Genomic DNA, 13,514 nt, shown 5'->3' on the forward strand with positions numbered 1-13,514 from the left:
ATTATAAGATAACATAGGTTTCAGGCAAAAAAAAATTATTAAAATAAAGAAAAGCATTTTACAATGATAAAAGATTTATTAGAAAAATTTAGCCTGCAAATATATCTTAACAAATACACAAGGCAAAAACTGATAAAAATAAAAGGAAAATTTGACACAACCATATCTATCTATAACCACAGTGGAAAAGTTTAACACATGTCTCTCAGTAATTGATTATGCAAGCTGATTAAATTGTAACAGGATAAAGATGATTTCAAGAATACAATAAACAAATCTGACCCATTTGGTGCAAAGACAGGAATATTATTTTCAAGCTCATTGTCTGAAGCCAGCCTAAATAATCTCACAAGCACATTACAAGAAAAAACATACATAATACAATCTCTCATATTCACAGGTAAACAAAATATTAGCAAACCAAATATAGCAGTAATTAAAAGACTAAGACACCAAGACTAAAATGGGCTTATTTCAGGAATGCACAGCTGATTATACTTTCAAAATTCAATCACTGACAAGCTGATTCTAAAATTCATATGGAAATGCAAGGAACCCAGAATAGCCAAAACAATCTTGAAAATGAACAAAGCTAGAGGACTGCTACTTCCTGGTTGTAAAATTTACTACAAAGTGACAATAATCAAGGCAGTGTAGCACTACTAGCATAATGACAACCAGCTAGGTCAATGGAACAGAACTGAAAGTCCAGAAATAAGCCCTTACATTTACAGTCAATTTTTTGACAAGGGTGCTAAGAGGATTCAATAGGAAAAGAGTAACTTTTTCAACAAATAGTGCTGAGACAACTAGATGTTCATATAAAAGAATGAAATTAAACCCCCACCTCATGCTGCGTATGAAAATTAACGTGGATCAAAGATTAAAACATAACAGTTAAAACTATAAAACTTCAAGGAGAAAACACAAGAGTAAACCTTTGTAATCTTGGGTTATGGTATGGTTTTAGACAACAACACTAAAAGCAAAAACATGAAGTCTTTGAACATGCCTATGTCCTGAATGGTATTGCCTAGGTTTTCTTCTAAGGTTTTTATGGTTTTAGGTCTTATGTTTAAGTCTTTAATCCATCTTGAGTTAATTTTTGGATAAGGTGTAAGGAAGGGGTCCTGTTTCAGTTTTCTGCATATGGCTAGCCAGTTTTCCCAACACCATTCACTAAATAGGGAATCAACAGGGAATCCTTTCCCCATTTCTTGTTTTTGTCAGGTTTGTCAAAGAGCAGATGGTTGTAGATGTGTAGTGTTATTTCTGAGGCCTCTGTTCTGATCCATTGGTCTATATATCTGTTTTGGTAACAGTACCATGCTGCTTTGGTTACTGTAGACTTGTAGCATAGTTTGAAGTCAGGTAGCGTGATGCGTCCAGCTTTGTTCTTTTTGCCTAGGATTGTCTTGGCTATACGGGCTCTTTTTTGGTTCCATATGAACTTTAAAGTAGTTTTTTCTAAGTCTGTGAAGAAAGTCAATGGTAGCTTGATGGGGATAGCATTGAATCTGTAAGTTACTTTGGGCAATATGGCCACTTTCACAGTATTGATTCTTCCTATCCATGAGCATGGAATGTTTTTCCATTTGATTGTGCCCTCTCTTATTTCCTTGAGCAGTGGTTTGTAGTTCTCCTTGAAGAGGTCCTTCACCTCCATTTTAAGTTGTATTCCTAGGTATTTCATTCTCTTTGTAGCAATTGTTAATAAGAGTTCATACATGTTTTGGCTCTCTGTTTGTCTATTATTGGTGTATAAAAATGTTTGTGATTTTTGCATACTGATTTTGTATCCTGAGACTCTGCTGAAGTTGCTTATCAGCTTAAGAAGATTTTGGGCTGAGATGATGGGGTTTTCTAAATATACAATCATGTCATCTGCAAACAGACAATTTGACTTCCTCTCTTCCTATCTGAATACCTTTTATTTCTTTCTCTTGCCTAATTGCCCTGGCCAGAACTACCAATAATATGCTGAATAGGAGTGGTGAAAGAAGGCATCCTTGTGTGCCGGTTTTCAAAGAGAACGTTTCCAGCTTTCACCCATTCAGTATAATATTGGCTGTGGGTGTGTCATAAACAGCTCTTATCATTTTGAGATACATTCCATCAATACCTAGTTTATTGACAGTTTATTTTAGCATGACGGGGTGTTGAATTTTATGGAAGGCCTTTTCTGCATCTATTGAGATAATCATGTGTTGTTATTGGTTATGTTTATGTTATGGATTATGTTTACTGATTTGCATATGTTGAACCAGCCTTGAATCTCAGGGATGAAGCTGACTTGATCTTGGTGGATAAGCTTTGTGATGTGCTGCTGGATTCAGTTTGCCAGTATTTTATTGAGTATTTTCGCATCGATGTTCATCAGAAATATTGGCCAGAAATCATCTTTTTTTGTTGTGTCTCTGCCAGGTTTTGGTATCAGGATGATGCTGGCTTCATAAAATGAGTTAGGTAGGAGTCCCTCTTTTTCTACTGTTTGGAATAATTTCAGAAGGAATGGTACCAGCTCCTCTTAGTACCTCTGGTACAAATTCGGCTGTGAATGTCTGGTCCTGGACTGTTTTGGTTGGTAGGCTATTAATAGTTCTCTATTTCCTTCAGTTCTGCTCTGATCTTAGTTATTTCTTATCTTCTGCTAGCTTTTGAATTTGTTTGTGATATTAAGGTGTTGATTTTAGATCTTTCCCGCTTTCTCCTGTGGGCATTTAGTGCTATAAATTTCCCTCTACACACTGCTTTAGCTGTGTCCCAGAGATTCTGGTATGTTGTGTTTTTGTTCTCATTGGTATCAAAGAACTTATTTACTTCTGCCTTCATTTCGTTATTTACCCAGTAGTCATTCAAGAGCAGGCTGTTCAGTTTCCATGTAGTTGTGTGGTTTTGAGTGAGTTTCTTAATCCTGAGTTCTAATTTGATTGCACTGTGGTCTGAGAGACTGTTTGTTATGATTTCCATTCTTTTGCATTTGCTGAGGAGTGCATTACATCCAATTATGTGGTCAATTTTAGAATAAGTGTGAGTGGTGCTAAGAATGTATATTCTGTTGATTTGCGGTGGAGAATTCTATAGACGTCTATTAGGTCTGCTTGGTCCTGAGCTGAGGTCAAGTCCTGAATATCCTTGTTAATTTTGTCTCATTAATCTAATATTGACAGTGGGGCATTAAATCTCCTACTATTATTGTATGGGAGTCTAAGTCTCTTTGTAGGTCTCTAAGAACTTGCTTTATGAATCTAGGTGCTCCTGTATTAGGTGCATATATATTTAAAATAGTTAGCTCTTCTTGTTGCACTGATCCCTTTACCATTACGTAATGCCCTTATCTCTTTTAATCTTTGTTGGTTTAAAGTCTGTTTTACCAGAGACTAGGATTGCAAACCCTGCTTTTTTTTTTTTGGCTTTCCATTTGCTTGGTAAATATTCCTCCATCCCTTTATTTTGAGCCTATGTGTGTCTTTGCACGTGAGATGGGGCTTCTGAACACAGTACACTGATGGGTCTTGACTCTATCTAGTTTGCCAGTCTGTGTCTTTCAACTGGGGCATTTAAGGTTAATATTGTTATATGTGAATCTGATCCTGTCATTATGATACTAGCTGGTTATTTTGCCCATTAGTTGACGCAATTTCTTCACAGTGTTGATAGTCTTTACAATTTGGTATGTTTTTGCAGTGGCTGGTACCGGTTGTTCCTTTCCATGTTTAGTGCTTCCTTCAGGAGCTCTTGTAAGGCAGGCCTGGTGGTGAGAAAATCTCTCAGCATTTGCTTGTCTGTAAAGGATTTTATTTCACCTTCACTTTTGAAGCTTAGTTTGGCTGGATATGAAATTCTGGGTTGAAAATTCTTTTCCTTAAGAATGTTGAATATTGGACCCCACTCTCTTCTGGCTTGTAGGGTTTCTGCTGAGAGATCCACTGTTAGTCTGATGAGCTTCCCTTTGTTACCCGGGTAACACAACCTTTCTCTCTGGCTGCCCTTAACATTTTTTCCTTCATTTCAACCTTGCTGAATCTGACAATCATGTGTCTTGTGGTTGCTCTTCTCAAGGAGCATCTTTGCGGTGTTCTCCGTATTTCCTGAATTTGAATGTTGGCTTGTCTTGCTAGGTTGGGGAAGTTTTCCTGGATAATATCCTTAAGTGTGTTTTCCAACTTGGTTCTGTTCTCCCTGTCACTTTCAGGTACACCAATCAAAAATAGGTTTGGTCTTTTCACATAGTCCGATATTTCTTGGAGGCTTTGTTCATTTCCTTTCATTCTTTTTTCTCTAATCTTGTCTTCACGCTTTACTTCATTAAGTTGATCTTCAATCTCTGATATCCTTTCTTCTGCTTGGTCAATTTGGCTATTGATATTTGTGTATGATTCACAAAGTTCTCATGCTGTGTTTTTCAGCTCCATCAGGTCATTTATGTTCTTCTCTAAACTGGTTATTCTAGTTAGCAATTCCTCTAACCTTTTTTCGAAGTTCTTAGCTTCCCTGCATTGGAGTAGAACATGCTCTTTAAGCTTGGAGAAGTTTGTTATTACCCACCTTCTGAAGCCTACTTCTGTCAATTCATCAAACTCATTCTCCGTCCAGTTTTGTTCCCTTGCTGGCGAGGAGTGGTGATCCTTTGGAGGAGAAGAGGCATTCTGGTTTTGGGAATTTTCAGCCTTTTCGTGCTGTTTCTTCCTCATCTTCATGGATTTATCTACCTTTGGTCTTTGATGTTGGTGACCTTCAGATGGGATTTTTGTGTGAGTGTGCTTTTTGTTGATACTGATGTTACTCCTTTCTGTATGTTAGTTTTCCTTCTAACAGTCAGGCCCCTCTGCTGCAGGTCTGTTGGAGTTTGCTAGAGGTCCACTCAAGACTCTGTTTACCTGGGTATCACCAGCAGAAGCTGCAGAACAGCAAAGGTTGCTGCCTGTTCCTTCCTCTGGGAGGAGGCACTGCCAGATGCCAGCTGGGGCTCTCCTGTATGAGGTATCTGTTGACCCCTGCTGGGAGATGTCTCCCAGTCAGGGGGCATGGGCGTCAGGGACCCACTTGAGGAGACAGTCTGTTCCTTAGCAGAGCTTGAGCGCTGTGCTGGGAGATATGCTGCTCTCTTCGGAGCTGATAGGCAGGAACGTTTAAGTCTGCTAAAGCTGTGAGCACAGCTGCCCCTTCCCCCAGGTGCTCTGTCCCAGAAAGATGGGAATTTTATCTATAAGCCCCTGACTGGGGCTCCTTTCTTTCAGAGATGCCCTGCTCAGAGAGGAGGAATCTAGAGAGGCATTCTGGCTACAGTGGCTTTGTGTGCTGCGGTGGGTTCTGCACCCAGTTTGAACTTCCCAGCAGCTTTGTTTACACCGTGAGGGGAAAACCGCCTACTCAAGCCTCAGTAATGGCAAATGCCCCTCCCCCCACCAAGCTCAACCATCCCAGATAGACTTCAGACTGTGTGCTGGAAGTGAGAATTTCAAGCCAGTGGATCTACTTAGCTTGCTGGGCTCCATGGGGTGGGATCTGCTGAGGTAGAACACTTGGCTCCCTAGCTTCAGCCCCCTTTCCAGAGGAGTGAACGATTCTGTCTCCCTGGTGTTCCAGGAGCCACTGTGGTATGAAAAAAACTCCTGCAGCTAGCTTGGTGTCTGCCCAAAGGGCTGCCTGGTTTTGTGCTTGAAACCCAGGGCCCTGGTGGTGTAGGTACCCTAGGGAATCTCCTGGTCTGCGGGTTACGAAGCCCATGGGAAAAGCATAGTATCTGGGCTGGAACGCACCATTCCTCACGGTACAGTCCCTCACAGCTTCCCCTGGCTAAGGGAGGGAGTTCCCTGACCCCTTGCACTTCCCGGATGAAGAAACGCCCCACCTTGCTTTGGCTTGCCCTCCATGGGCTGCACCCACTATCTAACCAGTCCCAATGAGATGAGCCAAGTACCTCAATTGGAAATGCAGAAATCACCAGTCTTCTGAGTTGATCTCGCTGGGAGCTGCAGATTGGAACTGTTCCTATTCAGCCATCTTGCCAGCCACCATAGTCCTGTAACTTGTAGTTATGGAGCTGGGTCACAAACTCAGGTCATGTGGCTACAGATGTCAGATGCCACGCTTTTAGCTGCTATTCTATATGCTTTCCCTACTGAGAAGATCTATCTGCTGGGAGGCACTGCAGCATGTTATTTCCTTGTTTGCTTAATCTTGCTTCCTACTTCTGTTTGTTGCTATCAAAAATTCCAAAATAATAGGGTTCAGGAGGGAGAATTTGGGGCTGATTGTTGGACAGGGGAAACTGTTTCTGTCCCCTCAGATTAGGTGGTTCATCAGGGAAAGCCCATTTATTATTTTTAATTCCATGTATTATTTTATTCCATTTACACAACCTACTTGACAAAATTTTAGAAATGGATAATAGATTAGTGGTTAGGTTGGGGTGGGATAGAAGTGGTTGTGGCTATAAGAAGGCAACATGAGGGATCCTCCTGGGATGGAAATGTTCTCTATTTCGACTGTGTCGGTATCCTGGTTGTACTGTAGTTTTCTAAGATGTTACCACTGGAGGAAACTAGGGAAAGGTCCACAGTATCTCTCCACATTATTTCTTACAATTTCCCGTGAATTTACAATGAACTCAAAAAGTATGATCTTTTTTAGATTAAAAAAAATAAAACACCCTGGCCTGGGCATGATGATTACACCTGTAATCCCAGAACTTTGGGAGGCAGCAGCAGAAAGATCACTTGAGCCAGGGAGGTCCAGGCTGCAGTGAGCTAAACAGAGCAAGACCCAGAAAGATAAAACTTCAAGATCATGTAGCTAACAGCAGAGGTAAGACCTATATTTGGGTCTTTCATCCCTTTTTATCATATGAATGTTCCATCTCTACTTCAGGGCTAAATCCCACTGAAAATATCTATTTTAAATATTAATATACTGGTCCTATAAACAGTTATATCCTATAAAAAGTAATCATCCAACTCCCTGAATTTCATTTTTTCATGCATTCAACAAATATGTATTCAGTTGTTCACATGTAGCAGACATTGCGCTAGGCTCTAGATATATAATAGTAAATATATTATTACATGCAGTTCTGAAGAAAGACTACAGGGGAAGTACTGGGTGTTAAGGGAGCATACAAACGGGACTAATTTTTGAGATTAGAGTGTTTGGAAGGCTTCTAAATATACATACATCAAAGTTGATACTTCAACAACATTAACCAGAGAGGAAAGGATCAAAGAGTGTTTTAGGAAGAGGATATGGTATATATAAAGGCTGTGAATCGGAGGTAAAAGGAAGGAAGCAAGCAGTAAGGAATTCTCAGTCTTCATCTTACTGGACCTATCAGTAATCACTCCCTCTTCATTATATCTTTTTTTCCACTTAAATTCTTTTTTTTGGTCAGGCATGGTGGCTCATGCCTGTAATCCCAGCACTTTGAGAGGCCGAGGCGGGTGGATAATTTGAGGTAAGGAGGTCAAGACCGGCCTGGCAAACATGGTGAAACCCCATCTCTACTAAAAATAAAAATAAAAATAATTAGCCAGGCATGGTGGCAGGTGCCTTGCCTGTAATCACAGCTACTGGGGAGGCTGAGGCAGGAGATCGGTTGAACCCAGGAGACAGAGGTTACAGTGAGCTAAGTTCATGCCACTGCACTCCAGCCTGGGTGACAGAGTAAGACTCCACCTCAAAGAGAAAAAAGGATTTCTTTTTTTTTTTTTTTGAGACAAAGTCTTGCTCTGTCACTCTGCCTGGAGTACAGGGGTGCAATATTAGCTCACTGTAACCTCAAACTCCTGGGCTCACACAATCCTCCTGCCTCAGCCTCTCAAACAGCTTGGACTACAGGCATCTGCCACCACACCTGGCTAATTGTTTTTTTTGTTTTTTTTTGAGACGGAGTATTGCTCTGTCACTTAGGCTAGAGTGCAGTGGTGCGCTCTCGGCTCACAGCAACCTCCGGCTCCTGGGTTCAAGCGATTCTCCTGTCTCAGCCTCCCGAGGAGCTGGGCTTACAGGTGCCTGCCACTGTGCTCAGCTAATTTTTGTATTTTTAGTAGAGACGGGGTTACACCATCTTGGTCAGGCTAATTGTTTTTTTTGTAATTTCTGTTGCGATAGGGTCTCATTACATTGCCAAGGCTGGTCTGGAACTCCTGGCCTTAAGCAATCCTTTCACCTCAGCCTCCAATTACTTTAAAAGCAAGAATATTACAATCTTTCTTTCTATAGGCAACTGTTTTCAGATTAATGATAAAATAATTCCCACTTATTGGGTGACCTCTTTCTGCAAACCACTACACTAAGAAATTTTAGAAGATCTCTTGAAATTCTCAAAACAACTCACAAGATAAATATAATTATCCTCACATTAAGGACAAGAAAATTTAAAAGTTCAGAAATGTTATATAACTTACACGAGGTTTAAGAGTTAGCAACTGGTGATATTAGGCCTAGAACTCAGGTTGGTCTAATTTAAAAGTCTGAATTTTTGCCATTATGCAACATTGCCTCTCCAAATCACTCACTCAAGAAATACTTAAGAAGTACCTATTATGGCCGGGCATGATGGCTCACGCCTGTAATCCCAGCACTGTGGGAGGCCAAGGCAGGCAGATCATGAGGTCGGGAGTTCGAGACCAGCGTCGCCAACATGGTGAAACCTTGTCTCCACTAAAAGTACAAAAATTAGCCGGGCATGGTGGCAAGCTACTTGGGAGGCTGACAGAGGACAATCGCTTGAACCCGGGAGGCAGACGTTACGGTGAGCCAAGATCGTGCCACTGCACTCCAGCCTGGGCAAAAACAGCAAACTTCGTCTCAAAAAAAATAATAAATAAATAAATACATAAATAAATACCTACTATGTGTCAGACATTACAGAAGATATTGGGTAAACAAAGATGAATTTGTGCCATTGTAGCTTCACCTCCAAGCCCAGGGGAAATGACAGCTGTAAACAACACAACACAATGCGATAACTGCTACGAAAGTAGAATATATATAAGGCACTACACATAAGAGGGAACATTGACTTTATACGGTAGCAAGTAATCAAAGAAGCCTTCACTTGTGAGAAAAAATGCTTGGTATGGTACCCCTTACTTAAATACCAGATGCCACTCACGCTAAAACTTGAAGAGTGGTGTCTGCAGACAGAGAATCATGATAAGGATATTCCAGAGAGTGTGGGAAAGACAGTTTCTGGGTGCCAGATGAGTTGGTCTCCCCTGTGTGAGACACCCACGGGAAACCGTGGGCGGCCTCTGAGGAGAAAAGTCTCCTTATTGCCTTCATGTCTTTATGCCCCTACAGCATAACAGCTCCACGGCATGCCACAGGTTGCTCAGGAAAATAACACTCCCTTGAAGCAGGGGAGTATAATCAAACATCTTGGATTCTCCTGAAACCCACTCCCACCAAGTTAAAGATCTTAAGTAGTTTAGACACACGCCTTTGCTAGAGGAAATTCACAGAAACCACCACTGCTATACATCTTATTGAATGACTCACAAGTTCTCCTTCACTGATTAATCCTTTTCCTCTTCCCTTCCTATTCCTCCCATTTGCCCTAAGAACAAAGAGCTTGTAAACCAATAAATTGGGTAGAGGCCGAGAGCTTGAGGCTATGAGCAAGCCTCCGATGCTCCAGTCCCCTGGACCCGCCTTTTAAACTCTTATTCTGTCTCTTTCTAATTCCTTTGTTTCTGCTGGACTTGGGGTACCCGCCGGGTGGTGTGGGGCTGGTTTCCCCAACAGGGAGAAAGAAGCCACAGTTGCAAAGGCATAAAGTTTTAGAAAATCTGGCCATGCACGGTAGCTCACGCCTGTAATCCCAGCACTTTGGGAGGCCGAGGCAGGCAGATCACCTGAGGTCAGGAGTTCAAGATCAGCCTGGCCAACATAGTGAATCCCTGTCTCTACTAAAAATACAAAAATTTGCCAGGCCGAGATCACGCCACTGCACTCCAGCCTGGGTGACAAAGTGAGACTCCATCTCAAAAGAAAAAGAAAAAAAAAGTTTTAGAAAATTCTAAGCAGTTTAGTATAGCTAAAGAATAAGATCCTTGTGACATGTAGTAAAGAAGTAAAAACAAGCCAAGTCAAAGAGGTGCCATGCTAAGAGTTTGGACTTTTTTCTGTAAGGAATTGGAAGCAATTTTTAAAGTGTAATCAGGTTGCTATTTTACAAAGATTACCTTGTCAAGTTTAGAAAAATGAATGTGGGGGCAGGGATAACCTTTCAGAAGGCTACCACAAATAGTCCAGGTAATACAATTCATAATCTCTTCATAGACTCCTATATCTAATTACCTACCTGCCATTTTGGATATCTCACAGACATTTTTAGCTTAAATGTCCAAAACCAGTCTTGATTTCTTACCAAATTTGTGTGCCCCTGTAGTCTCAGTAAATAGGATAACCATGCAAGTTACTCAAACTGGGTTTCATTCTTGATTTCTCCCTTTCCCTAAACCACCAAGTTGAATCCACTTATTATTCATTATTCCCAAAATATTAATGTATCTCAAGTCTATCCTTTTTTCCCCCCAGTTCCACTGCTATCACCAAACCCAAGCCATCATCACCGCTCAACAGGATTAGTACAACAGCTCCCAACTGGACTCCTCTAAATTTCCCTTAATACCACTTGGTTTCCTTAAAGTACTTATTGTAATCGGCAATTATTCTTCTCTGTTTCCTTAAATTTTGTTTCTCACTTCTGTTAGAATGCCTTCATAAATCAGGGACCATAGACTTTCTTATGGTTTTATTTCAGGACTCTAGCATCTAGCATCAGCCTGATTAATGGAAACTATTAATAAAAAAGCAACACACACTTATTATGTATCAGGTACTATTTTAAGTATTTTATGTATTAAGTCATTTGATCCTCACAAAGGCCTCTAAGGTAGGTATTCTTATTATCTCAATTTTACAAATAAGGAAACTGAGACACAGATGGTCAACTAATCTGCCCAAGGTAACACAAGTAAATGACACAACAAAGAATCAAACCTAGGCAGACTCCAGCCTATAGTCTTGATTATTCAGTACCTCTTTCAGTAGATGCTCAATAAATATTCCCTGAACAAATAAACACATGAGATAATACAGATGGTAGAACAGATTTAGGGGTAAAGATTATGGGCCATGATTTGGGACATGCTGAATTTGAAGTACTTGGAGAAGGCTGTGAAGTACAGTGGGATAAACAGTTGTAAGTTGCAGATAAGCATTTAGAAGTTATCAGATTCTCCTGGAAGCCATCTACAAAATACAAGTATCTATATTTAAAAAGTGATTATATAATTTAAAAAATAAGATGGGCTTTTAAATTGGTCAAATTCTTTTTTTTTTTTTTTTTTTGAGAAAGAGTTTCGCTCTTGTTGCCCAGGCTGGAGTGCAATGGCACAATCTCGGGTCACTGCAACCTGGGCCTCCCGGGTTCAAGCTCCTGCCTCAGCCTCCTGAGTAGCTGGAACTACAGGCATGCACCACCATGGCTGGCTACTTTTTTTGTATTTTAGTAGAGACGGGGTTTCACCATTTTGGTCAGGCTGGTCTCGAACTCCCGACCTCAGGTGATCCACCCACCTCAGCCTCCCAAAGTGCTGGGATTACAGGCTTAAGCCACCACGACCATCCTGTAGAATTCTATAATAGAAATATGTTTTAACAAAGCATAGAATGACCCATTGATTCTCGATGACACCCATGAAAACTTCTGTATTGTTATTATGAAATGAAATACTTGGCTTTAAGAAGTCATATTTGGAATATATATAAATGTCAAACTTTCATTTTGTTAAAATATAAAAGTGCAGAGATTTTTAACTTGACAAAAATCTAACTAATAGATTACAAGAAAAGCTGAAAATAACAAGAAAATGACTGAAAAAGAAGAGCGGGAACACACCTTACCTCTAGACACCAAAACATATTATAAAGTTACAGAAATTAAGATAATGGGTATGGTACAAGTCAAAGAAAAGAGGAACAATGAAAAAGAACAGCGTCCAAAGAGAACCACGTATAAATGAGAATTGTGAATATGATAAAATTATATTTTAAATTAATGGGTGTGGAGAGATGAATTATTTAACAAATGGTATTGGGTTTAGCCTAAAAAAGATTAATTTTTATTTTGTTCCTTATACCAAAAAAATTACAGATAAATTATAAAATACAAAAATGTTTTAATTAGATATATAATATTTTCTACTAATCTGGGGTGGGGAAAGCATTTCTAAGCATCACAAATAAATTAGAAGCTATAAAAAAAGATGGATAGATTTGGACACTAAAATAATTTAAACTTCTAGCCATAGGAAAAAAACATTAAAAAGTTAAAAGATATTTCAAAATGGGAGTAAAGATGTGAGAAATATGACAAAGAATTAACAGCCTATGAAGTAATTTTTTAAAAATATTAAGAGACAATGACAGCAACAGGCTACACAAAAGAGACTAAACACCAAAGGATAATAAACATAAAAAAGATGCTCCACATCAATAGAATTCAACTAGATACAAATGAAATATAATGAACCATCACCTTTTACGATCAGATTGAATAGAGTAAAACATGGAAAATGGGTGCTCTCAAACACCATTAGTAGGAAAGAAAATGGGAACATCCTTTCTGAAGAGCAACTTAGAAATCACAGAGTATTTGTGGCTAAATAAACCTACTTCTAAAAGGTTAATTTCAAGGGATAATCAGGAAAGCATACAAAGAGAGTGCACATGACAGCATTACCTATAAAACCTAGTCTATTCAGCAATCATACTTCTGGGTATATATCTGAAAGAACTGAAAACAGGATTGGGCCGGGCACGATGGCTCATGCCTTGTAATACCAGCACTTTGGGAGGCCGAGGTGGGCGGATCACCTGAGGTCAGGAGCTCCAGACCTGCCTGGCCAACATGGCGAAACCCCGTCTCTACTAAAAATAAAAAAATTAGCCGGTCATGGTGGTGCGTGCCTGTAATCCCAGCTACTCGAGACGGTGAGATAGGAGAATCGCTTGAACCCGGGAGGAGGAGGTTTCAGTGGGCTGAGATCACACCATTGCACTCTGGCCTGGGCAACAAGAGCAAAACTCTTGTCTCAAAAAAAAAAAAAAAAAAAAAAAAAAAAAAGGAAATCCTATCATGCTCTGCACAGATGAACCTTGAAGACATTATGGAAAGTGAAATAAATTAGCCACAAAAAGTGAAATAGTGTACTACATGATTCCACTTACATGAGGTATCTAAAGTATGTAGTCAAATTCAGAAACAGAAAGTAGAATGGTGGCTGTGGTGCAAAGGATACAGGGGAGATGCAGTTGTTGTTTGATAAGTATAGAATTTCACATTTGCAAGATGAAAAAGTTCTAGATAGCTATTGCATAAGGTACATTTAATTGTACTTGAGGACTAAGCTCTGATTTTTTTTCTTTGAGATGGAGTCTCACTCTGTCGCCCAGGCTGGAGTACAATGGCACTATCTCGGCTCACCACAACTTCCACCTCCCAG

General features: G+C 40.0%; 1 protein-coding gene across 11 annotated transcripts in view; it reads right to left on the reverse strand.

Annotated features, from left to right (window-relative positions):
* The window catches only part of ZRANB3 (zinc finger RANBP2-type containing 3), a 328,904-nt gene that overhangs the window by 310,312 nt on the left and 5,078 nt on the right, over positions 1–13,514 (reverse strand). Inside the window, exon 1 of one of the 11 annotated variants that reach the window (XM_054477863.2) lies at positions 8,539–11,842. The exons of 8 other annotated variants lie outside the window; for them this stretch is intronic. In XM_054477863.2, coding sequence (XP_054333838.1) covers positions 8,539–8,555 — 17 coding nt within the window. In that variant the 5' untranslated portion in view covers positions 8,556–11,842. Of the gene's footprint in view, positions 1–5,923; positions 7,642–8,538; positions 11,843–13,514 lie in introns of those variants that run through there. 2 more of the 11 variants (XM_054477862.2, XM_063647416.1) reach the window with 2 other exon arrangements.

This window comes from Pongo pygmaeus, chromosome 11 (genome assembly GCF_028885625.2).
Source record: "Pongo pygmaeus isolate AG05252 chromosome 11, NHGRI_mPonPyg2-v2.0_pri, whole genome shotgun sequence".
NCBI classification, from domain to species: domain Eukaryota; kingdom Metazoa; phylum Chordata; class Mammalia; order Primates; family Hominidae; genus Pongo; species Pongo pygmaeus.